Source organism: Tympanuchus pallidicinctus, unplaced genomic scaffold (genome assembly GCF_026119805.1).
Source record: "Tympanuchus pallidicinctus isolate F22 unplaced genomic scaffold, pur_lepc_1.0 scaffold1, whole genome shotgun sequence".
Classification (NCBI taxonomy): domain Eukaryota; kingdom Metazoa; phylum Chordata; class Aves; order Galliformes; family Phasianidae; genus Tympanuchus; species Tympanuchus pallidicinctus.
The window spans coordinates 80,666,088-80,693,825 of record NW_026294618.1 but is presented as its reverse complement, the minus strand read 5'-3'; the positions used below and the strand labels follow the sequence as shown (position 1 = coordinate 80,693,825).

Sequence of the window (27,738 nt, the reverse complement as noted above, 5' to 3'; positions counted from 1 at the left end):
TTTCCAACCATAATGATTCTATGCTTTTATGAAACACTACTGTGGCAATAAAATCGCAGAGCAGTGTGAGAACTTTCCTGCTCAGTTTAGCGGTTTTGTTCCCCTTTATTTCATTTTCTGCAATAAAATATGCAAACCGCAAACTTTCTGTACACCCATGACAATTTGGTTGGTTGTCACTATGCGTGCAAGAACTGAGCGGCTCTTTTGATGTTGTCCTGTGCAAGAAAATAAGGGCTCAAACGGGGGAGTACTTGCATGAAGGTGCTCAAAGGAAAGCAATGAAAGGACTACCGCACGAGTTCCTTCCTCTCTTGTTCACCTTTACATCCGATCTATACACCGGTGCGTTTCCGACGGCTTATACGAAAGAGTCGTTATCGGAAAAATCCATTTACTGCCTTTAAAACTGACTCAGAAGCTGTGCCGAAATATGACAACAGACCCACAGCCAGCAGTACTGGAGCGGCGCAGCTACCGGCGGCAGAACCCGAGCAGTCGCATCCCTCCCGGCTCCGTGCGGCGCCGGGGGAGGGCGGGGGCCGGGGAGGGGCCGGCCGGGCTCTGCCTCCTTCCGCTCCGGCTTCTTCTGCCCCGCTGGCGACGGCGGCGGCGGTAGTCATGAGGGTGGTGGCGGGGCGGAGGAGGCGCTGGGGGGTGCCGGTGCTGCTGCTGGCTTACCTAGGTTACGTGGGGCTGGGGGCCGGCGTGCTGCAGGCGCTGGAAAGGCCGGCTGAGGTGCGGGCGGCACGGCGGCTCCTCCAGCAGCGCTGGGAGCTGCTAGCCAACCACACCTGCCTGCAGGGACCCGCCCTGCAGAGGCTCATCCAGGTGAGCTCCGGGCTGCCCGAGCATCAGCTCGTATAAGGGCTTCTCCCCCGCCGCCGCTGTCCTCGTAGGAGTTGCGGCGTTCGCTGGTTTGTAGGTGGCGGGTCCTGTGGCGGGTACGTGAGATGAATGGCAGGGAGGTCTGGTTCGCTGTTGAATTAGTCAAGTATGAAATAAGTGTAGGCTCTGGCATCTTACAAGGGAGGAATTCCAATGGCTTTGGTGTGGTACATTTAATTCGTTGTTTTAATTAGTTTTTGATATTTTTTTTCTTCTGTTCCTTAATTAAGAGGAAATGGAAAAATCCTGATAAGGAGCCACCTGAATTGCATTAGGAAAACTTCTGAGAACATGTGCAGGGAGGCTACAGCACATAAAAGTGGACCAAACTGCAATCTTACTGAAGTAGCTATATTTTATGATGCAAAAATGTACAAAAGGAGATAGATGTTTTTTTGCCACCTCCTAAATATAAGGTTGAAGGGTGCTGAACATTTACACAAACTATTCCAGTTTTGGATGTGCTGGTGGTTGGTCGTGTACTGCTAATTTTGGTCTCTTTCTACCTCAGATAGGAGCTAGTGGAAAAAAAGATCAAGGGGAGGGTGTAAGCAGTGCTTGTTGGTGGCTGGAATCATTGTGGCTGGTCATCAGAGCTCAAAGGACCTAAATCCTAAAATATAACTATTTACACTTTTTCCCCCCTTTCCTCCCAGCAGAGAGAAACGAAAAATAAGAGAAAGTCATCCAATAGATAACTTTGTTGGGAATTTCACTAATGCCCCAGCAGACGAAACTGTGCTGATACTTATGTCTCATCCCTTGACTTTCTGAATGGCAAATTCTCTCAAGCAGTCAGTTGGTCCTATAAGGTTGGTCCCTTGAAAGCTACCATGGTATCTACTCCTATTGTTTGTATTGTGTGCTGTGTACAGCCCCAAGTGTGGGAGGTAAATAGTCTTTTGAAATACTTGTCAGAAGGAAGTGATAAATACATCAGAGCAGACCAGCCTGGCATTCCATAGAGGTGGCTGGAAGTTGACTTTAGTTCAGTGCTAGCACACGGAGCAATGAGTATGGGCCTGCTCTAGGACCAATGGGGGCTTCCCTTGGTGAATGACAGCAACATGGTGATGGTAGTAGGGAGAAGGCAACTACAACTGAATAGGCAGCAAGATCCTTTTAATGGGGTTCTTGTGGATGTTTCCCTGCAGGATGACTCCTACTAATTCTCATGTGACTACCAGACAGTACCAAGAAGGAGAACCAGCGAATCCCTTTAGATGACCCATTGCTTTAACATGTCAAGTCAGTATTTAATTATGACCTAAGCAATCTGGATGAGGAAGATAAAAGGAAGTTTGGTTTTATTTTAGCATCTGTGCATGCCTTTGTATTTTAAGAAACCATACCCTGTTTGAATGGCTTCATGTGTTATTTTTAATAACTTTCACAGTGAGAGATTAATCTTAAACAGATAATCCACAGAATTGCCTATTCTCCTGCACTCTTTTTTCATTTCCTGTATGGCAATGTTTATTTACTTTTAATGTGCTCAAAAAACTAGACTTTTTGTGTGCAGTAAATCGCTTAATGCAGAGTTTAATACAGGCAACATCATTACTAGCCCTCTTCAGATAACAAATATGTATTTTAGGTACACTGATGATTATTTGCCAATAGAGAAGGCATACAAAGAGTGTGGAAGCATAAAGCACTGAGTAAAATTTAATAACGATGAACTGTCTGTAACGTCAAAGCAATTTTCTTTTAGCCTCCTGGACAATTCTGAAATCTAGGTTTACTTTAAAGTGCATAGGAGCCAATATAGAATAAAATCCCAGTTTGCCAAAGCAATGTGCAAATACCATTTTACAATCTGTTTATCACTTAGTTCCTAGTTACCATCCACAATTGGCAATCCACTCTTCCAGCCCTTGCCTAGACAGAGAGCTCCTGTTTTGAGGAGCTGACAGAAGAGTGTGCTGTGAGGATGGGCAGGAGGAAAGGTGAAGGCAACCAAACCACATAAGGAGAGCTAGACAGTGAGTTCTTGTCCTGTGACTTCCATGGCTCACATCTTTCTGGGTCAGAAACAGTTGCCTAATTAGGAAAACAAAAACCAGAAAGAGTTGGTGATAGCAGACCAACAACAGAGGGAAAATGTGTTAGCTCAGTGTGTGACTTCTGTAGCTGTGAGGCCCTGCTTCCCACAGCTGTTTTTCTGGCTGGCTCTATCCCTGCTGGATTCTGTAGTTCTGCATTTTTCTACGTAACAGAGGGTAGCACATATGTATGTTTCATATATAACCACACAAAAATGCACGCTTGTGTGTTACTACCTGTGTGTAGGGAAGATTGATTTGCATTTTTCTTGACTTTCATTATTTATGGCTGGAACAGAGTAAGGGACAACTGTTGTGCATCCAGTAACTTAACATCTACTCAGGGAAGGTTTGTTGGGGTTTGTTGACCTGTCTGTCCCTTAGCCATTTTTGTGACACTTAAATGAAGTCTGTAGTATGAACAGTTGTTCACAAAGAACAGGATCAGGAGCAAACAGCTCCTGAGAAGCCGCTAGGCAACATATAGAGTGGGTGGTATCTGGTTTGTTATAAATACAATAATCTTTGTTTTAAAGTGTGAGGTCACATCAAAGGAAGCTCTGAATTTTGCAGAAAGCTGAAACAGATGCCATGTGACAGATTTAAGATGATTACTGTTCTTCACTGTACTGAGAGTAACTGGACTCCATTGGGAGGGAGGGAAGTACCTAAGAGTCTTGGTCCCGGTAAAAGTGATGCTAGTTCCAGATGTAATAACCTTTCCAGAAGCATCCAGTGAGTAAAGCTGCACACGAAGAAGGCACTTTTTTTATGGTCACATCACTTATAGCTGAGGTGTGTGGGATTGGTCCTAGACATTCAGCTTGGTGCACTCAGACCCATATAATCATTAAGACTGGAAAAACCTCTAAGATCATCCAGTCCAACTGCACACCCATCACCACCATGCCCACTAACTGTGTCTCCCAGTGCCACATTCACATTTCTTGAATGTCTTGAATTTACGTTTCTTGAACATCTCTCCTGTGAAGAAAGGTTGAGGAAACTGGGCTCATTTCTCTTGGAAAAGAGAAGGCTCTGGGGAGACCTCATTGTGGCCTTCCAATACTTGAAGGAAGTTATAAACAGGAGGGGGAATGGCTGTTTACGAGGGTGGATAGTGATAGGACAAGGGGGAATGGTCTTAAACTGAGACAGGGGAGTTTAGGTTAGATATTAGGAGGAAGTTTTTCACACAGAGGGTGGTGACACATTAGAACAGGTTGCCCAAGGAGGCTGTGGATGCCCCATCCCTGGAGACATTCAAGGCCAGGCTGGATGTGGCTCTAGGCAGCCTGGTCTGGTGATTGGTGTCTGTGCATATAGCAGGGGGGTTCAAACTAGATGATCTTTGAGCTCCTTTTTACCCCAGGCCATTCTATGATTCCATAGTGACTCTTCCACCCCTTCTAGAATATAAGTCCCTGTTTTACTGCTTTGATGAAGAATAAGTAGCTCTGGTGCAGCTGAGCTGTCCTCCAAACTTGGTGTTTTTGTCATTGGCTGCAGATACAGATTTAATTAGAGTTGCTCTGCTTTTCAGCATTTCTTTAGTTAGAAGATTGTCCATATGGCCAGACTTGCAATGCTGCATTTTCTGTATTGGGCTGTTATTATAATGTCCTTTTTGTGCATCTTTTCTTTCTTTCTCTAACTAATCACTTAACACAGCTGTTTCCAGTATTTATTATATTGTTCTATATGCTTTCTAACACTTTAGATGCAAAAAGTTGCTTAAACCATGTCGTTTAAATAAACTGGGAAAAAGAAAATCAAAGCTGAGCTTAATGAAAATAAATACTTTTTCATCTAGCAAGATTTAAGGCATAGTGTAAAAGACCTAATACTAAAGGGCAGGTCATGAACTAAAAGCCTATAGGTGGGTATAGATACTGTTATCTCCAGAGTCAACAACTGGAGCCACCAGGTTAATGACGACAATATAAGTAGTTCCCGTGTGACTGAAAGATCCTCATCTATACTTTGGCTTGCACTGACATTAAACTGATAGAGATTTTTCCAGCTGTCAGGAAATACAGCCCTGCAAATGTAGTTTAATAAAGTCATCTTGCACACAAGTGATACAGCAGAAGTTGACTGTTAAGGGGTGAGCATCAGAGATCCCTGTTGTTGCTAAGAGACTTAAGACTTAATGCAACAGCACTGGCTGTGTTGTGGAGCAGTGATATATCTGTATAGGACCCACTTCAGTCAGAATATCTATCAGCGTGTCACAGGTGAAATAGAGTTGATCAGCTATAATTGCTTTTTCTAACCTGTTATCAATATCTATTATACTTGGGTTAAATTATAGCCAGCACACTTTTCCCCAGATCCGTATCTGAGGGAAATTAACATACCCATGATTCTTTCTGATCAACAGTTACTAAGAGCATGTGCAGACCCCGCTGCAGCAGTAAAAGTGCTTCTGCTGATAGAGCTCATTTAATTCAGCAGAACTAACACCAATTACATGAGCAAAACTGCGCCTATTTCTTTGGGATTTTTGTTCATCATGTGTTGTTTGTTTGGGAGGGAGTAATTATTTGATCAGGTTATCTGAAAAACACGAAGTTAAGAAAACTCAGAAATCCAGCATCCATAATGAATCTTGTGCCTGCTCTTCTTTCAGTTTGTGTTCAAGTAAGCTTCCACTCTGGGAGAGGACAGGGAATCAGAGTTCATGCCTGGGAGTGGTGTAATCCATAATCTTTTATGAAATTATTTTGAAGTTAACTGACCCTTGTTCTCACAATCTGAGATCAAGATTAACATTGTTTTCTTCTGATTGCAGCTAGAATTCTATGAAATGTGAATGGGTGTTTATATAGAAACATTACATAGAATTTCCAGAGCACAAAGATTGTGTGATGATATTTCATCATTGCTCTGAATGGTAGTTTGGCGCCTTGGAAATACCTTGTTTACCTCATTAATAGACTGTGAAGGTGAGGAACTGTTTGCATTGTTTCAATTACACTTGTAATTAAAAAGCATTGTTTCAATTACAATTTTCGAGAGGCCACATGCTCCCTGAAGAAGCTGGTTTGTATGAATGTTTAGGCTTTGGGATGAAGTTTCTTACACTGTATCTCATTTGTTATGAACTCTGGCCAAAATGCCATAGTTCAGAATCACAAGGGCAACTGCAGTGACTGGAACTGTAGTTCATGAAAAGGTAATTCTCCTGACTCCTTTTGCAGTACTCTTCTTCAGTAAAAAGTGATTTGTCTCTCTGTTATCCTGAAACAGACAGAGCATGATTCAGGAGAAGCCAGAAGTTCTTGTAGATATGCTTGGAATGGTCTTAATCTTCTGTGGCATTATGTTAGAATCATAGAATCCTTAGTGTTGAAGGGACCTTTAAAGGCTATCTGGTCCAACTCCCCTGCGGTGAACAGGGGCACCTACAGCTCCATCAAGTGCTCAGAGTCCCGTTCAGCCTGACCTTGAGTGTGTCTCCAGGGATGGGGCATCCACTATTTCTCAGGGCAACCTGTGCCAGTGCCTTACCACCCTCACTGTAAAAGATTTTTTCCTTATATCCAACTGAAATTTACCTCCTTTAAGTTTGAAATCACTTCCCCTTGGTAGGACAAGGGGACAAGGTCCTACCACCATGTTCCCCTGTGTTACTTCATATCTTATTATAATGGAGGTTAAGTTCAAAATAATCTAATTAATCATTTATAGAAACTTTATTTTCTTGCTCTAAACTTTATGCTTGTTTATTGTTTGTTTGTTTGTATTTCTGTGTAGAGATAAGAAATATAGTCTTCCAGAGAAAGTAAAAATTGCAAGGAAGATGGTGTCCCCGTTCACATATACACGTGTTTGTTCCTTGTTACTGGTTTTACATGCCTTTTCTGAAAGCTTTACCAAGTTCACCTGTAGTTGTGACTTAGCGTAGGGCTGAAGGATGAAGTTTACGGTTGGTGTTAAGAAGGGTAGAGTAAATAATGTTTCTCCCTTTGGCAGCACTTGGTAACGAGAAGCCAAGCTGCAGCCGTAAGTTGCTGCTGCTGGTAGAGGAGCCAACCTGTGATATGAGATTTTAGAAAAGAGAATTACACTAGCTAAGAAAGCTGGAAGTTGTCCAGAACTCATAACACAGCATACACTGTGAGCAGTGGGGTGGTGGGCAACAATGACTTAGGGTGCAGCTGAAAGTAAGAGCGAGTCCACAGCAAATTGAAAAAGAATAAACCTACATTTCTCAAGGGAGGAAAAAGATGTAACGCAGACATATCAAAAGAAAAGTGAACTCTAGACTGTGTGCATTAATCTGCTGGAGATACTTAAATAGGCTGTCTCATCCTCACTTTCTTCCTTTTTTTTTTTTTTTTTTTTTTCTTAAGGGCAGAAAAGGTTTTTTAGAAGTGTAAACGAGACAGATGGTTTAATTTTTGCTATGACTGTAGCTGTGTTGGGTTTGTTGAGACAAAGCTGTGTGGAATGGTTTCACAGGTGGAGTGAGACACATTCATTGTTAATCATTTGTGGAAGTACAGCCCTGGAGCTGAATAGGGCTTAAAGGCAGTCAGGTTGTGGCAGTGGTTTTATTTTATTTTAATTTGTATTTGTTTAACTGCAATAAGGAAAGTTATTGTCATCCTAACATAAGCTTGCGTTGTGGTAGAAATCCATAGCTTCCTCGTGGAGTTCCTAGTGAGAATTAAAGGAGGGGATTTCTGGCACCAGGATATAGTGATCAATCTAATAAAAAGCATGCACTTGCAAGCATTAGTTTGTTACGTTTGTAAGTAAAAACTTCAGAGCTGACCGAAACCAAGTGGGAGACTGCATGTTAGTGTTCTGAACCATGTTTTATCCCAGAGTTAGTCAGGCAGGCATCTGCATTTAAATGGACTACTGTGAATGGACGTCATGTTTTTTGTTTTTTTTTTTTCTAACCATCAACTATCATAATATTTGATGATGGAGTTAGGTTTTGCATGGCACTGTCAAGAAACAGAGCAGCCTCACTGATGGAAAAAATGTGTCAGCTTCCAAATGAATTTTCATTGACTCATGAAGCCCTGCTAATCAAGAAGATCCTAATTTAAAGATCCTATAGCAATTAGCTCCACAGAGACTTCTATAGAAGGCTCAAAACATTATGTGCATGGTTAGCTGAATATTTGCAGTAGTCTCTGTGACCCATAAATTATTATGATTATTTTAGAGGAGAAAATAAGTACAGAGAAGTAAAATTCCTATGTTATTTAGCTTTTCTGCCAGTGGAAACCAAAGCAGAACTGAGTCCTAAGGGTGGTTTTTTCCTATTTCAACCACTTGCTACTTCCTTCTTGTACTTCTGAATTAGACATGTGACATTTCAAGTTCCCAAAATAGCAAGCCCAGATTTCACAAGTTTGATATTGTGGTTGAGCAGTTGGTGATATTAACTGATGTGTTAGATCAGACAGATATCCACTTTTGAAAAAACTGGATTTGGGACTTTACCTTGGAATCCATCAGGTCTCAGAAGAACCTAATTAAGAGAAAACAGAAAACCCTTAGGATTCCACCCCCTGCGTTCCCCCCAAATTAATGTAAATATAAAGAAAAGTGAAAAACGTCTATAGTTCTCAAAGCCATGCCAAAGGAACAAAGCAGATGTGACCTTATGTATATGTTTCAGTTCTTTCATAAGTTTTGAACCCACCAACCTGTACTTCTGTATTTTTGTTTGCTTAAAAAATATAGCATCAGAGTGGAGTCGGTAGTTTTTCACTAGGAAAACCAGAGAGGATTCAGTTGCCCTAACTGTTTCTTAGCTGGGTATCTCCAATGTGTTCTATCAAAATGATGAACCACTTCTAATTTTTCTTATGAAAAGAGCACTAACCAAAAGTAGATGTCTAGAGAAGTTTATTAAGTTATGATACATTTCCCTGAGTACTCTCTCATCTTCTAGGAGTTTGTAGTCTGATAACTTAGTGTGCCAGAAGTAATTTCTGCATATTAACAGCTATTTATGGATTCCTTTCATGAATATGCCTTTATTGGCACACCTGTAGGAAGTCAAGCTCCGTCACTTTCACTGTGCTCAGAAAAATTAATCTTTAATTTTTGATCATTGTTGCTGTGCTTCTGATGTTGATTCCGGGTATTATAAGTATCCTTATTTCCACCCTCTAAGAATCCCTCCACTTAAAGGATTGCATCAGTAGCTCTCTCTATAAGTGATGAACTTCAGGTTTCTGACAGGAGAGACAGTTTATTCAGGTGAGTCTGGTTTGTGTGAGTATTCAGACATCCTGATATCAGACTGTGACAAAGCACAGTGATCCTCACAGCTTATCATGTTATCTGGGTGTTTGCACGATCTAACAGGGAAAGACAAAAGATGTAGCCAGACGCTTACAGCTGAAGGCACTCTTGAAGACCTCCTATAAATAAGTGAGGTGTCTCATTCCCAGAAGCACCAGGCATACAGAAAGCTCATTGTCTGCTCTTTGTCAGTGAATGAGTTGTGTTACCTTCCTGCTGAGCTGAATGTGGGAATGTGGGCCATTCAGTGCAAGCACTTGAGCCTACGTGCAGCCTCTTAAGTGCCATGTTTCCTAGTAGCAACATCACATCAGGGGAAGTTAACACAATGACCTGAAGACGTTTCAAAACACTGCAGTCAGGAAATGTGGTCCCCAAGAGTATAAAATAATTCTTGAAATGTCAAGGGAGACATTGGAATCTTCAATGGGTGACAAATCTGTTGTTTTCTCCCCACATGCACCCTCTACCCATGAGACACCCTCTACTCATGAAACTAGGGTGTAAATTTGAAGATAAAAGGCCTGTTATTCTCTCACATTTTCCTTGTGTAGCTTGTGATCTCAGCAGTCCTACATATTTTGTCTTGAAGACACATATTCCAGCATATAGCTGCTAGAAATGACAACAGTCCTGCTCTCAGATAAACTTTAAAAAACCCTTTGCATACAGTGAATTTTCCATTCTCCTGCTTGATGTCCTATTGATATGAAGTCAGCAATTGACACCATTACACAGTATCAAGTTTTTAAAGCCATAAGCTTAAGAACTAGAGAGGTTAGTAAGAAACTGTGACCAAATTTGCACAAACAAACGGAAGTTTCTTGACACAGAAGGCAGAAATCAGCAGTAGATGTTCTTGCAGGACGTCACATCACAGGAAGTGGTAAGCCACAGGAACCAAGGCATTAAATGCTTGATTTCACATCATTGCATCACTTTAGTTCTCTCTGATTTGAGAACAAGAAACTGAACAGTTGTAATCACCCATGATCTTAGAGCTGTTCCTTGCTTCTGTGTGAGAACTGGTAACTGCAGAGAAAGAGATAATGGTCCATGTAAAGATGCTGACTGGGTCTCTGTAAACTGCTTGTAATTCATAGCCATGTATAATTTCAGAAATCACTTATAGCATACCTTCACCAGTAAAGAACAAAGCTTCTGTGCTTTGCAGACTAGAAGCATTGGTTTTCTTGATGGGTATATAAACTACAACTTTATAAAGCCAATTACTGATGCAAATCTAACCTGAGAATGATTCTGTTATTATGATAATCAATGATATTATCACTGATAGATGCTTTATCTGCAGTTTTATACATGGTATAGGGATGGTGTTATTCAAAATCTGCATGTCTTCCTCAAAAGTGATGAATTTTATCTACTCCTGACTACACTTTGCATTCAAGGATAATTGGCTCTCAAGGATTTTCTTGGCCAGTGGGTGTGAAATGCTTAGTGTACGTGCTGTGACTAATATAGTTTTCTTCAAAATGCAGTTGAATATCTTTGACTTTATTGGCATAAGAAAACATAATTAGATGTGGGCACTGCTAAAATGTCTGATAGCCTGCTTTTACCTTAATTCTATACATTTCACCATAGTGGAATCTGAGTCTTTCACAGGTGGACTGAATAAAATTGGGCATCATACTGTTCCAGTCTAAATCTAACTTATTCAAACTTACAGCCATGGGGTAAGGACAAGTTGTTCAAAACTATTAGGCTGGTGATTTTTGTATTGTTTCCATGTCACACATTACAACACATATATTCCTCTGCAGTGTATGCAAAGGTTCTAATATGTATCATTTATGTTGCATGTTTATTTACTGCTCTGGGGATTCTGCCTTCAGAATATCCCATCTGGAAACAACTTGTTTTCCTATTAATATGCTGTAGGGCAATCAATAACGCTCTGATTGGGGCTTTCTGTAGGCATCCCTTGCCCTCCAGTCTCTCTTACACTTACTTATATGATCTACCACATGCAACTTCCTGCTGTTCTGTAGATGTTTGGGTTTTTTTCTTACAATCAGTACACTGTTTTTTGGCTTTCCTGACCTCTCAACTCTTTGGTCTCCGGGGCACAGGATATCTTCTATTAAAAGGGAAATGTTATGGTCCAAAGTAACTGTAGTTTGTGACTTTCCCAGCCAGTGCTAGAAATGCCAGTCACATGAAGTTGCCGTAAGGGAGTCTATGGGATCTCATGTTATTGTCTCTTTGCAGAGTATCATCGAAGCCTACAAGAGTGGCATAGCCATTCAAAGAAACACCACTAGCCTTGACAGGTGGGACTTCAGTGGGTCTTTCTTCTTCTCCATCTCTGCAGTAACAACCATTGGTAAGAGTTTCCTGCCGATTGAATGGCCTTACGGGTGGGAGTGAAGCAAGAATGAGGACATGTTCTATTAGACACTGTTTGGCTCTGGGGGACTTCACGTTACTGGTCTATGTCATAGCACCATACGGTTTCTCAGTGGGTGAGCACATAAGAAGCTATCCCAAGAAACAAGAAATGTTTTTTTTTTCTCAGTGCCAGTGTAATAATAATCTCCATCTAGATGCAAGGATAATTAGCTCAGTATGTACCTCTATTAAGTTCCTCAGGTTTTTTTGGTTGTGAAGTAGTATTGCCTCAAGGTAATGCAATACTCCCTATACCCCAGAATGGCAGGGACCTCTGCAGGTCACCCAGCTCAACCCCTGCTCAAGCAGGGATGCATAGAGCAGGCTGCCCAAGGGCATGCCTGGCAGCTTCTGAAGATCTTCAAGAAGACCCAACAACCTCTTTCCTTGTACTTTTTCACTGCTTTCTCTGACCTAGCTCTGTCTGAGATGTACGAGGTGAATTGTGCATTGAAGTGAGCTTTCTCTGTCACAAAGAGAGAGAAGTATTTTGAAAAGCTTTTATTTTACTTGCATTGGATGAGAGCCTGCGTGTTTGGGTGAAAGACCCACAGTTGGATAAATCACGGAATCGTAGGGATTGGAAGGGACCTCCAGAGATTGAGTCCAACCCCTCTGCCAAAGCAGGTTCCCTACACCATGTCGTACAAGTAGCCGGGTCTTGAATATCTCCAGAGAAGGAGACTCCACAACCTCCCTGGGCAGCCTGTTCCAGTGCTCCGTCACCTCACCTAAAGTTCTTGCGCACATTTGTTCGGAACTTCCTATGCTGAATGAATGAAACAGTTAAGTTCCAGCAATTGAATAATGCAAAGCCATGAAAGAATGATGGAAATGGGATGGAAGAGAAGGCAAACAATAAAATGGAATTATGCACAATGTAACTTAATGCAGATACTATTGATTATTGTCAGCGCATATCCCCAGTCCCCCAAACCATTAATAACTTTCCCAGACATCTTTTCTCACTATGTAACTCAGCATTATAAAAAATGTGGAGAAAGAGAATGTGGTGTGGGGAGAAAGTTGCTCAACATATGTTAAAAAAAAACAAGCAAAACCTCATGAATCTCTTAAGTTACAACACACCTGTCAGCTCTCTTCTGTTTCAAATGTGTTTTAGATTTGGAATTTTCTTTGTGCAACCAGGTGGAGTTTTATTTTGAATTTTCTCTGACAGTTCTTCAAGATGCATGGATTTCAGAACATTAAGCCTCAAAGCAAGAGCTGAGACAGAGATGGTCGTGGATTGTTTTTGCTTTTTTTTCCACTTAAAATTCCTGAACCAGTTCCTGTCCAGGCCCCACCTAGACGCTTTCCTGTGCGACCTGCTGTAGGGAACCTGCCTTGGCAGGATGATGGAACTCGATGATCTCCGGAGGTGCCTTCCAACCCCTACAGTCCTGTCATTCCTGTCATTCTGCGATCTGTTCTTTTGCACGTGTTTTGTTCTGTGTGATGCCTTACCACGAGGCACGGGCTGCACCAGATGATGGCAGTGGTGCGTCGCCAAACGGGGCTGCACGGGCTGTGGCTTTCCAGTGTGAAGCCCGGGAGCTTCATTCCAGCCTCTGGTACAGAGTGACGTCCGTTCAGAGCTGCTTTGCTCCATCCTTAATCCCGATTCGGTTCTAAACTGTCAGAATTACTCTGTTTTACCGCGTCCAATTTAAGTTAACAGTTCAGGAGAATCAAACTTGTCATGTTCAGATGTAAGGGTTTTTTGTGATGCTGGCAGAGATCTAGACTAAACACCTGCTTACGTTTTACTGATGTAAAGCTGTGTTTTTAGGAGACTTTGTGATTGCTCAAGTCACCTCTGCAAAGACAACTTTGAACTGTTAGGCCTTGGGTTTTCTTGTTTAGGCTGTTAATTGACAACAGCCTAAACAGTACATTAACACTGTAGGTGATGGTATGTTGTAGAAGTGAAAAGCACAGCTTCTCAGAGCTTCGCCTTGAATCTAAGTTAACTGTTTTCTTTGCTTGTGCAAGTTTTTGAGGCAGTCACTAGTGCAGCCTCACTGACCTGAACATCACTGCCTGGTACTGGTAAGTGACTGTCCTTCCCAAAGAACTCAGTGAAGTTCAGAGGAGGGATGCTCAGTAGGAAGATCCATATGGAAGACAAACAGCTATGGTGGAAATAACAAAACGGAGTTGGTTGTATTCATTTATTTGTTTGTTTTTGAGAAGGCTGTGGTGAGGCTTTCAGACTATGTGTGGCAAGGATGAACTTCTCCCAAGCTGCAGGTATCGAACCACTGAAAGCAGGTTCAGCTCTGCAGAATCAATGGATAGTAGTTCCAACAACTGTCTGACAAATGCTTTCTGGCAAATGGCTTCAGAAAGAATAAAGCTAAAATGGTAATGGAAAAAAGAGATTTCAAAAACCTTAGGGAGGCAGAGTAAAGATTGTGGTGGAAAATCTGGAAGGTTCTACTCCATGTGTTCAAGCTGCTGCAAGTTTTGGTTGATTGGTGTTTTGTTCTGGTTTCATTTTTGGGCAGCTTATTTTTTCATACTCTCTCTGTAACTGATGCTGTTCTTCCTTGCTGGCCTCTTATGTAGTGTAATGTCTTTGAGGCTTTCACATCAGCTCTTTTTTGGTTTGTGGTTTTTTGCTTTTTTTCCTTAAACTTCTCAAACAGCGCTGCCAAAGCCATTATCTTTTACCTTGTTCCCTTTGCTTTGAGATGCTCTTTCTGTTCTATTGGCTCCTGGTTCTGTTTCAAGCTCTGCCTCCTTTAGAAGGCTTGGTGTGTTCCTATGAAGTCCTCACCAGAACTTCTCTCTCAGCTACAGGAAGGGATGTTAGCTTCATGACTGAGGGGTATCGGCTGCTTTCCTTACTGACACTCTTGATACCCTTATCACTCATGATGCAGTCTCTTCTATGCTGTCCCTTAGTTCCACTTAAATCAGTCTCATCTATTTCCAGTAGTGATTAAAAGCTGCCTATAAATTTTGCTTAGAAAATGCAAGATTGTAACTTGCAGGATGGACATGCTTGGTACTCTTAATTCTGAAGATTCAAAGAAGGGATGTGTGTACCAGAAGTTGTTGTTTAAAGGAGGGCTCTGAGTCCAGGTAATTATTGGTCAATCTCATAAATTGAATGGAACTGCAATTAACTGGCAACTCTGCCCATGATAGGGAGTTGGAAATAGATAATATTTAAGGGCTCCTGTAACTTAAGCCATTCTATGATTGTAGTTTTTCATCACATGAGATTGACAGTCCTGGCCTTCTGTCAGTTCCTTCTCCTCACTGTTTTGATATTCTTCATTGCCTCCTTCATTACTGTATTTACATGTTATATCATCCCAAGTACCATTTGTTATCTCATTTTCAATAGGAGATTTTTCTCTTTATCCTGAAGAATAATCTTGAGAGTAACAGTGAAAGTGATTAAGGAAGAAGCTAATTTTCTGTTTGTTTTATCCCTCAAACATCCTTATCCTCTGTTTGCTCTCTTCCTAGTTATCTTGGACTACCAGTGCACGGAGGTCAAAGCAAGTTCAGAGTGAGGCACAATATTAAACACCACAGGGTGGTGAGTTTTTTTGTTGTTGTTGATAGATGGAAGGGAAAGGACTTAAGATTGAGATTGTTTGTGCTTGCTTAAAAGAAGGAAGAATATTTTTCTCTCACAGTCCAAGTATCTTAGATGTGTGGATGCTACCTAGTGCTGTGTCTCTAATTCCTGATAGCAAAGCAAGTATTCATTTGTATGAATTTAAGCATGAAATAAAGCAGTAAAAGCAAGGACTCTGTCTCTCAGTTTAAAAAAAAAAAAAAAAAAGTGTTAGCTCTTAGCAGCAGCCCTTCAAAGATGCAAGTAGAAGTTGATGAGTGTCAGGTGGTATTTCATATACTTTCGAGGATAATTAGTACTTCGGTGCAAATTATTCCTATGGAGGAAAAACAGCCAGATCAGGGCTGGAAAGTCCTGGCACTCCTGGCAGCATAGGGTTTTAGACCAACAAGACTTTGTCTCTAAAACTTTAATCCACTGTAGTGCTGACCAGTACGTGATGGAGCTCGAGTGCACTGGTTTCTGTCCATTGTGATCCTCTGGGAAATCCAGTTAAAACATCTCAATGTCTCAAAGTATTTAAAATTGGAATAATAGGCTAGGGTCGCTTTCACATTTTGATCCTCTGGTTTCTTCAGGGACGTTCTCTGCTCAAGAACACTGCACCTTCAATGCATTGATCTTTTCCCTGCTCTGTGACATCCAGTAGAGCTGCTGTACAGGTTTGTCCACGTAGGACGCAACAGTCTGTGGGACATCACCAAGGGATTATGGAGATGGTGTTCCTTCCAATGTTTTCTGAGCTGTTGCCTAAATTCAGAGGAGCATATTCAGTTTGCTTCCCAGCCATGTGCCATCGTGTTCTGTTGAAACTGAGTACATTACACAGCCTCCAGTATGCACTAGTATACTGCACTAGTGTAAAAGAAGGCTCCAGTACTCATCCTGATCTTCCAGAGAGGGTTTTAAGTCACAGACTCAAGTAGTGTGCAACCAAATGTTTCTGTTGCCTGTAACTCCATGGAGACAAAACTGAATAGTGAGGGGCATCTCCTCGATACCTGCTAAATACTGGAATCTAAATGAGGTCCTCCATATTAGATGCAGTTCCAGAGATTCTAGGCCACCACTGCCATTTTGTCTACCTATACTGAATTTAAATCTTTTTTTCCCCTCAGTGCAACACATGAATTTGTCATGAATAAAACTTTCATTTAGCCTGAATGAAAACATTCAAGTCACTTCTAAGAAGCATGCGGAAATGTTTATATCTTCAGAGACGTGTTAGAGGAGGAGCTGGCAGAGTACTTCTTGTTGAGAGCTCATTGGTTTGAGTACTCACTGGGTGTAGCAGAGCAGTGTGAAGTTTCTTCTCGTATCTGGAGATCTTCCTAACTGCCAACTGAAACATCTTTCTCTGGGCAATTAAATGTGTAATGTGAAGTAGTGTAATTGTAGCAGTGGTGTCCCTCGCTGGCCCAGCAGGCTTGTGGATCAGACGTTTGTTGTAAGGCAAGGTATCTAGCTCCCAGGCTTTTCTGAATGCTTGAGTATCCAAGGCAAAATACTACCAACAGGCAAGACAGAGAGCCCTTCCCTGTTCCCACAAGAACATCCTTTAACCCTGGGATGCTCCAGAATCTCCCAAAAAATATTTGAATGCTCAAACTTCTGATAAAGTTAGTGGTTGGAGAAGTGACTCTTCTGCTGGCAGTTTTTATGAAAATCTATTTCTGTATTTTCCCTCAACTGCAATTTGGTGAGTTTGCAGATGTCTTTCAACTCACAGAGGATGCTTTTACTCCCTCCCTTCCCTCCCCCCATTCTAAGTGCTTTTTTCTTAAGATACTATTTTATGGCTGAGCAGTGAGAACCGGGTCCAAACAAGCCACCCATTGTCAGTAGCAGGAAGTAGCAGTTGCATTGGCCAAACTGGGGCACTGTTGTTGGAAAACTATTATGGGAGTGAAGAGAGATTTTTACTGATTCTCTATTAATCACACCTCACTACCCTCCTCTTAACAAGTCTTCGGAGCCTCTGAATCCCTTATGAGATGAATGTGTACAAGTCCACAGGTCTGGATGGCATGCATCCCAGGGTCCTAAGGCTGTTGTAGTAGCTGAGCTGCTGTCTGTCATATTTGAAAAGCTGTGTCTGTCAGGCAAAGTCCTTAGGGACTGGAAAAAGAGAAATATCACTCCCATTTACAGGTAAGGGAGGGAGAAGGATCCAGGGTACTGCAGGCCTTACCTTTGTGTCTAGGAAGATCATGGAACAGATCCTTCTGGAAGACATGTTAAGGCATATAAGGTATGAGTGGGTGATCCATGACAGCCAGCACAGCTTCACTGAGGAAAGGTTGTACCTGACCAATCTGGTGGCCTTCTATGAGGGTGTGACTGCACCTTGGTGGATTATGGAAAACCAGCTGATGTCATCTACCTGGACTTCTGCAGAGCCTTTTACATGGGCTCCCACCACATTCTTATCTCTAAATCAGAGAGATGGTTTTGAAGGGTGGGCTATTTGGCAGATAAGGAATTGATGGGAAGGTCACAGCCAGAGTGTTGTGGTCAGTGGCTCTATGTCCAGGTGAAGGATGGTAACGGAGTCCATGTTGAATCTGGTACTCTGTAGCATCTTTGTCAAAGACATAGATGATGGGATTGAGTGCACCCTTGTCACGTTTGTTTGATAACAGCAAGCTGAGCAGTGCAGTTGATATAGCAGAAGAAAGGTATGCTGTCTGGAGGGGCCTTAATAAACTCAAAAGGAGAGGCCTTTTGAGCACCAATAGGTTTTGCACTTGGATCAAGCTAATCCCAGATATGTGTACAAACAGGGAGAAGAACTCCTTGAAAGTAGGGGTTTGGGTTGATGAAAGACCTAACATGAGCCAGCAGTGTGTGTGTGGAAGGCCAATGATATCCTGGGTTCCATCAGGAGAGAGATGGCCAGCATGGCAAGGGAGGTGATTATCTCCCTCTATTCTGCCCTCCTGGGGACGCACCTGGAATACTGCATTCAAGTCTGGGGCTCCCAACACAGTAAGGTTGTGGAGCTTTTGGAGAGGGTCCAGATTGGAGCTACAGTATCTCTCCTATGAAGATAGGCTGAAGGAGCTGGGCATGTTCAGCCTGGAAAAAAGAAAGCTGTGGGAATACCTGAATACCTCATTGTGACCTTCCAATATCTAAAAGGAGTTCATAAACAAGAGGGAAATAAACTTTTTACACAGATAGTGATAGGGCAAGGGGGAGAGGTTTTAAACTAAAGGAAAGGAGATTAAATTTAGATCACCAGGGAGAAGTTTTTTACTGAGAGAGTGATGAGATGCTGGAACAGGTTGCATCCAGAAAGATGGAAGATGCTCTATCCCTACAGGTATTCAAGGCCAGGTTGAATGGACTCCTGGGCAACCTGGTCTAGTACCAGATCTGGAGGTTTGTGGTTCTGCCTGTAACAGGGAAGTTGGAACTTGATGATCCTTGAGGTCTCTTCCAACCCAAGTCATTCTATGATTCTACATACAGAAGTGTAGAGGAAAACTAAGCTGGGTTTACTGAAGCTGTGTAATAGAAGCACATATGTGAATGTGGATCTGATCATTTAGAAATGAAATCACTCATTTTGCATCTTCTAAGGACTGTAAGTTGGGCTTTATTTCAAAATGAGCACACCTATACAGGATAATTCAGCTGCTTTGATGAAAAAGGTCAAAGTACTTTGTAGTTTTTGAGCATCTCAGTATATCCCTTGGGGCAGGCATGTACCAGGTGAGATCTTAGTTTGTGAGGAATGTGACACTGCTGATGTTGTTTGTTTTCATCTCTGAAGTTGATGCAGATCTTCTGATGTATGCCCTACAGTATTATAATTACCTTCATTCAATTTACAATAATTGTCATTTACCCATTTCTTTGTGAGGTGTCTAAGAACAGAGATTCATGCAGAATCATCGGATGACTTGAGTTGTAAGAATATACAGTATATATGATGACATGAATACCTATTTTTCTAGGCCAAAGGCAAGGTTTGATCATTTGCCAGATATAAATTGCTTGCTATTTTGCAGAGTCTAAAATTTCATGCACTGTTCAATCAAACCCTATATCCTGTATGAAAAGCTCATGGAATGTGTCATTTTTTTTATATATTTACAACAGTTACTCACCAAATCTTTTAGAAATTGTCTTGAGCCACTGAGCCCAAGGGTGCCAGGTAAATCATATGCAAAGCAGATCTGGTGTTGTGCTAGACTTCTCAGTACACATTGGACTTTCGTATGTCATTGAATGTGCTGTTCTAAATTAAATTGAATGTACTGCCTAACTTGAGATGCTGTCCATTCAGCAACACGGTGGGGGATCTCTAAAATCCTGAAGGTGGCTGTGCTTCACTGAGTGACTTGACAGGTATCATTCTTCCTCTTTTTTCCTGATATTTTTTCTCCCCTTCTACAGAGACTAGAAAGCCTGGAAAGCTATGGTTAAAAAACAAACAAACAAATAAAACTTTCCTAGCCTTTATATAGCTTTTCTTAAGTTGATATGGAAGGGAAAACAGAAAAAGAATCTAAACCTGTGGAATATCTGGCCATAGTGTATGTGGCTTGTATTCAGCCTTACAGTAAATGTATCCCAGCTCTGTACCCTGGCTCTGGATGCATCTGAAAATCACCTTAAATAGCATGAAAGAGGAAAAATTGGAACCAATCCACTGAGATGTGGCACAGTCAAAGTGACACAGATCACACACATTGCTCAAATTCACTTGCATGGTAACATGTAACAGATTTATTTGCTTGCATGTCTCTTGTTTATGACACCTGGCAGTCTAGAAATAGTGACAGCCAGCAGACATGACTCAGTAATTACATATAGCGGAGGGAAAAAGTCTGTAAGCTTATAGAGTTGCTCGTAAGTGAAGAACACTGTATTGGAGTTAAGGCTGCTCTACAGTCTTAATTTAGCCCCTTTGTTAGACTGTATTTCAAAACAACCGTTATTTATGTAACAGCATCCCGTTCTTTCCAGAGGCTCTGTACCTTCCCAAGCATAGACTGTTGGAGCCATTGCTTTGGAGTGTGTTAAGATCATGTTAAAACCCAAGTCCCACAAATCATTCAAGCCTAAAAATATTAGAGTTGAAGCCATCCAGATTGGAGGAGAAAGAAAGAGGAAAAAAAAAAAAAAAAAGTTTGTGGAAGTAGGAAGGAGGTGGAAATATTTACTGTAAGACAGTTTACTGCCAGACCTCTTTTCTGGTTTGGTTTTGTTTATTTAGTGTATGTGCATAATTAACTGTTTGTGGAGTCATCTCTAGTGGGAGGGTTTTGTTAGCACAGAGCTTGGTGCATAATGTCATCTGTTCTTGATAGTGTGTCATTATATGTAGCTGGTTGGTGATTTACTACAGTCAGCATGGGGTGGAGATTTGTGAAAGAATGGGAAGCCCATGCTTCCAACAGTGGATGTTTGTAGGACCTGCTTCTTTCCTGTGGGGAGCCCAGCCACTGGACTTCTGTCTTCGTTTATCCCAGGGTTGCACCACTTACAAGCACAGTAGCAATGTGTTACTGCGGGGAGCACCTCCAGGTTTGTACCAAGCTAAAAAGCTGTGTGTGGCGGGAGGATGTATTCATGGCAAATATAGAAGTTTGGCCTTGTGTATAGAGATGCACAAATTACTAATGAGCAACAGGGATTTTGTAATCTAGTGAAGGTTATAGGTCTCTAAGTAGCTAAATCAGTGTCAAAGTTTGCATCACATGCTAGTCCTTTCTGTGTATTAGAAACACTCTCTGAAAGAAACTGAAGTTAGATTTGATTTTCTTGTCACATAAACCACTTGAAGTTACGTTAAGTGTAGGTTTGCAAGTTTATGGGATATTTTAAAAATCAAGTATGGAGAAAAATTTAATGTTGCAGCAGTGCTGATGAAAATATGATGATCTGAACCATGATACAAACAAGGCTCTGCTTGGTGGGCAGCATCTTTTTAGACCAATTGACACTTTAGAAAAAAAAAAAGGGGGGTGGGGGGGCGGTGGCAAACTTTCAAATGTACTTCTTTCTTCTTTGTTTGAAACTGAAGAATTTTACTTGGGCTAAATATAATTTTTAAAAATTTGTTGAATCGTGGCAAACAACTTGACAATAAGGAGCACTTGATGTTTGTGGCACAGAAGTATAGGCAAGGAGGCAGCAGTATGTTCACTAGTCCAGTGGGACAAAGGTAATATTACTAAAACACTATTGTTTTGATTCAGAGACCTTCTGACAATGATGCAGGATCACTTACCAGCAAACTTGATGCCAACAATGATTACAAAAATTGAACTAAACGGATGTTTTGCATTTACGTCAAATCCTAGCCAGAGCAGTTGGTAGGGAAGAGGAAATTCACTGGTAAATGGGAAAGGAACTAAGTAAAGTTGGCAGGGGAAGAAATGTTATTTTCCAACCTACAATAGGATGTGACAAACAATAGATGTAGTTTACAGTTATTTATAAAAACAAAACAAAAAAAAATCTTTTTGAAACAGTAACCTTCTCTAACTTTAGTAGAAGTTGAGGTTCATTTTCTAGAGGAGGGGAGCAAGCAAGGAGAATGTTTCAGATTTAACTCCTCATTCCTCCCTATCTAGGCTATGGGAACCTAAGCCCCAGCACTGCAGCTGGTCGAATTTTCTGCATCTTATTTGCACTCTTTGGGATCCCCTTGAACCTTGTCCTCATGAATGAAATTGGACAGCTGATGTTGTTAGGGGTTCAGCGTAGTGCCCATCACCTAGAGGAGATGTTTCACTGGAAGGTAAGCAATGGGGCTAGGCATATTGCACTCTTAAGGTTGGGGAGAGAAAGAACACTGTTGGTATTTTTGATCCTCTGACTGACAAGGATGTACCTTCTTGGCCAAAAATGCAATAATGCTCAGGAATAACGGGAAATGAATAAATTCGGTTATGACAGTCCTATGAGGTGTCAGATAAGGTAATTTATTAGCTGATGGAACTTCTGTGATTAATGGCTTCCCTTCCAGCAAGAGAATTGCCAGAGCCTTAGAGCCATTAACAATCCTAGGATAGCTAGTTTGCTTATCAGTCATGTTTGGAGTTACTTATTTAAGTTATATGGGAGCATTTGTGAAATCAGCTCTAAAATGGTATGATTTTTGGACTCAAGAAAAGGATGGCCAATTTATGTTGACTGAGAGAGCCACACTGTTTATTTTAGTGTAATGCTGTGAGTATTTGTGTTCTTGTGGAGCTTGATATCACCTTCAACTAGAAAATGAGTTTTACTTTCCATGACATCTTCCCTGCAATTCTTTGTGTTGATGTTGTTTCATTTTACTAGATAAAAGCTGCCCTGCTGATGAAGACCTGTGCACTAGTAACGGGGTTGTTATTGTTCCTCCTGCTACCTCCCTTGTTGTTCTCTGACAAAGAAGGATGGACTTATGAAGAGAGTTTCTACTATTCCTTCATTACTCTCAGTACTATAGGATTTGGAGATTACGTGATTGGTGAGTAGTTCTAATGTAATTGCTTTTACCTACTCAACATCAAAGCCAAAAGTGCAGCATATCAAGTTCTCACCTTGGCAGTCTTACACCACCAGCAATCCACAGGTATGATGACAAATCTGTTGTAGTAGGTGTTGTACAGATTGGAGAAGGCACTATTTCTGTGATAGGAATGCCATGTGTGGAAGAACAAAGCAATCATTTCCGTGTCAATGAGTAACCTTTCAGCATTCAGGTGATCTATCTGTTGAGTGAGTGCGACACTAGACTGGAGTGCTGTTTTTAATCACAGCAGTCACTGATCACTTCGTGCATGCCACTGCACTAGTAATGTTTAGTTTTAAAGATGCTACTCTGCATTACCATTAACAGACAGTGAGCATTTCTCAGTTGAAACCCCAGATAAAACTTTCTAGAAGCAACTTTTGTCACTTAGGCATAGACTATCAGGCACCAAGCACCATCTAGTTTTGGTTGCAAAAACATTTTGTCAGAGGAAATGGGTTTGGACCTATGCCTAATGAATTTGCTGAAACACAGGACACACCTTTTTGATAAAGACATTAACTATAAATTGATTCTAGAAACACATGCACCCTTGAATGCCTGAAAGACAGACTAAAACATCTTAATAATGATTCTTTATTTTCATTTCTTTGTAGTGCTTGCTTGATGCTTGAACAGCTTAAAGGTGGTTAGCTGGTCTGTAATGCATCGAAGTCCTGACTAGAGCTTGTATAGACACACTTAAACTAGCTTTAATCATGTTAGCTTGGGCAAGGGTATCCAAATGGAGCTTAACAAAAGCTAGCCACTTCAACATTCTATAGATGTTTTTGAACTCTGCTACAGCAAATTTCACTCTGTTTCTGGTTGATTTTGAGGCTCCTCTTTAGTACACTCTCTCACTTCCAGATGTGCCTTTACCTATGCGTACCTTTGTACTACCATAAATACATTGGTTCATATAGGAATAAGTGAATACATGTCAGTGACCTGCGGTATGTAAAGACCAGACAACTTTGGCCTTACAATCTCGTATTTGTGATTTATGACTCAGTATAAAACTAAGTAAAGCCAGGGTATGCGTTCGTGCTTTATTTTGTGATTTCCACACTGTCTCCCCAATTACTGTGATCGCTGGCACTGTCTGGATCAGGTACAATTTGGGGAGTATCACATCTTGGCAGTAATGCCCATTGTCCCCTTTTGACACAGCTGCCCTGATTTTGATGAAATATAAGCCCGATAACAGCACTTCAATTTGGAGTTATAAAACTGACTATAGAACACACTATTTAGTAATATTGATATAGCTTCTTCTGCTCACTCTGAAATCTATTAATTTACATTCAGTAAGCCCTTATATCAGAAGCATTTTACTTTGTAGGTCCTAAACTGCTTCTCAACTTCTCCTCCCCAAGACCGCATATATCAGATTATCTTCTAGGAAGACTCAAATAGTCATTTTCTCTTATTTTCATTTATTATTTAGAAGGTAATAATTCTTATACCTTTTGAACCTGGCATTTGTGGAAGGTGCTTGTTTGCAGGTGAGTATAATACTCTCTATGACACATGTTCACCTTGTAATAGTAAGCCAGCGCAAAGAGCAGTTAGGACATTAGTGGTTGGTAAAGCCCAAGCATTTTCCAGCTACTAGTACTAATCTCAAAATGCCTTGCAATCCCATTATATCGAAAATAAAATAAAATTAAAATTAAAATGCAGAATCAGTGGGTGCAATGTAGTTCCTCTAAGCAGTTGCTACTTCCATAGTCTTATAGACCCTAACAGTTCAAGGACAGTAGTTTGGGACTCACCAGTCGTGGCAGGCAATGACAGCATAGAAGTAGTACATGCAACTGGTCACAGGTGATAAACACCCAAAACCTGCCTCTGTGGACATCCCTTATCAACCTAGCCCTATGTATAAGTTTCACTGGGACTCAGTTACAGGATGTGAGCTCCAGGCTTACGGAGGCACTGTGTCATATGTCACCTCCTCACACCCTGTCCCCAGAAAATCATGTGCCCTATAATATCTGTCATGCTGCAGGTATTCACTTACGGAGTTACAAACTTTTTTCAGTAAAGAAAATAAATAATGAAATCTGAGAAGCAGTAGAGAAGAGTCCAAGCAGAGAATGCTGCAACTGGTTTGTATCTTGTAACTCTCTTGAGGTTTTTAATCGTCCCAGCCTGCTCTACAAATGCAGCCCAGTCACTTCTTAAGACTAAGCTCATTACTTTATTTTTTACTATTATTTTTAGTATTGCTATAGACGCCATTCTAGCCCATAGAAGCGTCTTAGTACTAAACACTGTGGGAATGCAAACCAAAATGTGACTCTGCTCCAAAGTGATCACTGACTTTTTAACTGAGCAATCAGAAAACGTGAACAGATAACATAATATAATGCTGTCTTTAAAGAAAGCTTACAAGCAGGAGGTGGACCCAATTTTTTTACAGTCTGATAGTGACAGGACAAAGGGGAGAGGCTTTAAACTAAAAGAGGGGAGATTTAGGTAAGATGTTAGGAAGAAATTCTTTACTCAGGAGGTGATAAGGTTTAGACTGCCTGGAGGGGTTGTGGATGTCCCATCTCTGGAGTTATTCAAAGCCAGGTTGAATGGGGTCCTGGGCAGCCTGATCTGATGGGTGGCAGCCCTGCCCATGGCAGGGAGTTGGAACTGGATGATCTGTAATGTCCTTTCCAATCTAAGACATTCTGTGATTCTAAGGTTTGGCTGTAGTTAGAAGTTTTTGGGCTGCTTTGTTTCCCTTCCCTCACCTTAGGCCAGGCTCTGCTTGCAGGAAACCCCTGTTAGATACTAATACAATATTGTAAAGCTGAGTGAGTGATGCGTGAAAAAAAAGAAACTGCACAAATGTGGACAGTTTAACTTACAAACAGCTCTGATTTTGGGTTTATTTTTTCATTATTTATCTTACTATTTCTTAGTCCTACATAGGTAGGAATTGCTAATATTACACCATATTTATCTCCTTTCTCTCTGCTTTACATGAAATGCCTTCTTTGAGGCAGTCTTCACCCAATGTCAAAACGTTTGTGATGATTCTTTTGTAGGGATGAACCCAGACCGCACCTATCCAAGCTGGTACAAGAATGTAATCTCCCTTTGGATCCTCTTTGGGATGGCCTGGCTTGCACTGATTATCAAATGTTGCATCAACTTACTGGAGAGCTCTAGTGACTTCTGTCAGTGCAACAGGAAGAGCATAGAGTTGCCAGAAGATGTAATGGATGACAGCAAAAAGAACATGACAGGACTACACAATGTGGAGACCTGCAATGACAAAGACACAAAAGCAGGAGGACCAGGTGGATGTTACACCCACACAGATTCTACGGAAGCACTTTAGAGGAGAAACATACTTTTGGTGTCTCTCACATTCCAATACACCAGAGATCACTGCTTAGAAATGTGGGAATGGAGCTGCGCTGATGTTCATGCTGGGATGTAAACCTGCTTGCTGAGTGTGAAATGCTTCTATTCTGAATTGAAAATAGCAGCAAAATATCTCATTTGTAGTATTACCAAGAAGACTCTTGACCAACCAAAAGTAGATTTTTTTTTTCAGAGATAATATCTACGCTCCCATCTCAATATGAGGTAAACTTTGGTATCTGCACCCAGCACTGCCCACTGTCTTTTTCTTTGCAAACAAAGTTAATGTAGCCTCCAAATGTATATATGGTATTTTGCAAATACCACAACTAGAAAAGGAAGCATAATTTAATACACAAAGCAAATTGTATGTTGCCAAAAGGCTCAGTGGAAAAATATTCTTTTAAACAAGCTGGCAGTGACTACAGATGATCTCCATCACTATGTGTTTGTTCTTGCCAAAGGTGGTAATATATTTTTGCTATCTGATCATTTGTACATGAATAGCAATGAGACAGAGATTGTAGAGGTGCCTAATAGAAATCGAATGTTTAGTTTTGTTAGGGAAATTTTTACATCAGAGGTCCACTAATATTAGGGAAGATAGTAGGCAGTTATTTTTTTTCTATTCCAAAGCTTATGCAGGATCATCTTTCGATAAGTATTATGTAGATTAGATATCATCTAAATGCAACAGTTCATTTAGATGCATTTTCTTCTTTTTCATGTTTGTTGGAAAAGGAAGAAGAGTCAAGAGCCGCTTTAACCAAAAAGCAAACTTAAGTGCCTTCAACATGATCAGCAAAGATGCTCTTATCAGGAGCTTCACATGGCATAAATGAATACTGTATTTGCTTGTTTAGGTTTGTTTTTATAAGCACAACTGTAATGCAAAACCTGATCATTTGGCACTTCTGTCAATCATGAACTTAAAACTTTTAAATATTTCCTTAAGTTCTCAGAAATGTTGAAAAATTATGCCATCTTAAGAGGCCCAACAGAGTCTAACTCCTGCTGCCATTCACATACCAATATCTGTCTTGTTTTCTTATTCCTGTTATGGTATTTGCATCCAAGAGCAAGTAGCATGACTAACTTCGAAGGCTTGACCATAGGAGTAAACGAGAAGGAAGCGTTTGTGTGAGCCTAAGCTTCTGCATTGGTCCTAGATCCTCACACAGAGAGAAGAAAGTGGGCAGAAAGCTTAAGCTGTTGGAGCATGATGCCCACGAATCAGGAATATACATACCTGGGCTTCCAGCAATGCAGTGAGTGAAAATTTCAGTCTTTGGGAAGACAAGTTATGGAAAACATATCATGGAAAAAAATAGTTTCCCAAGTACACCAGTCTGAGCTTCAGTATGCTGTGGAATTCATTGTAAAAGAAAACGCAAGAAAGTAATCTGGAAGATCAAATTAAGACTGTCAGCCTTTTTGTCATCAGCTTTTTGCTAACTGTGTAGTGGTAAATGTTCTCTCGTGTACTTTTTCAATAGACAGCAACAGGTAAGAAAGGTAGTTAGTGGAAATTTCAAGTTGTATTTGGGAAACTGATGCAAAATAAATAAAACTGATTTTTTTTTTTTTTTTTTTTTTAATATTGGATAATTCCTTTAAAAGCTTTCTGCAAAATC

General features: G+C 40.9%; 1 protein-coding gene across 1 annotated transcript; it reads left to right on the top strand.

Annotated features, from left to right (window-relative positions):
• Positions 1–621: 621 nt before the first annotated feature.
• Positions 622–27,738, top strand: KCNK17 (potassium two pore domain channel subfamily K member 17). Its single transcript, XM_052678272.1, has 5 exons — positions 622–831; positions 11,442–11,556; positions 21,810–21,976; positions 22,522–22,690; positions 25,783–27,738. The coding sequence occupies exons 1-5, from the start codon at positions 622–624 to the stop codon at positions 26,076–26,078; spliced, it is 957 nt and encodes a 318-aa protein (XP_052534232.1). The 3' UTR covers positions 26,079–27,738.

What these genes read in the sequence shown, in the direction of transcription:
- KCNK17 (XM_052678272.1), top strand. Translation starts at nt 622, where the DNA reads ATGAGGGTGGTGGCGGGGCGGAGGAGGCGCTGGGGGGTGCCGGTGCTG. An exon ending in CCCTGCAGAGGCTCATCCAG is followed by an intron (nt 832 to 11,441) that starts GTGAGCTCCGGG and finishes GTCTCTTTGCAG; the next exon opens with AGTATCATCGAAGCCTACAA. An exon ending in ATTTGGAGATTACGTGATTG is followed by an intron (nt 22,691 to 25,782) that starts GTGAGTAGTTCT and finishes ATTCTTTTGTAG; the next exon opens with GGATGAACCCAGACCGCACC.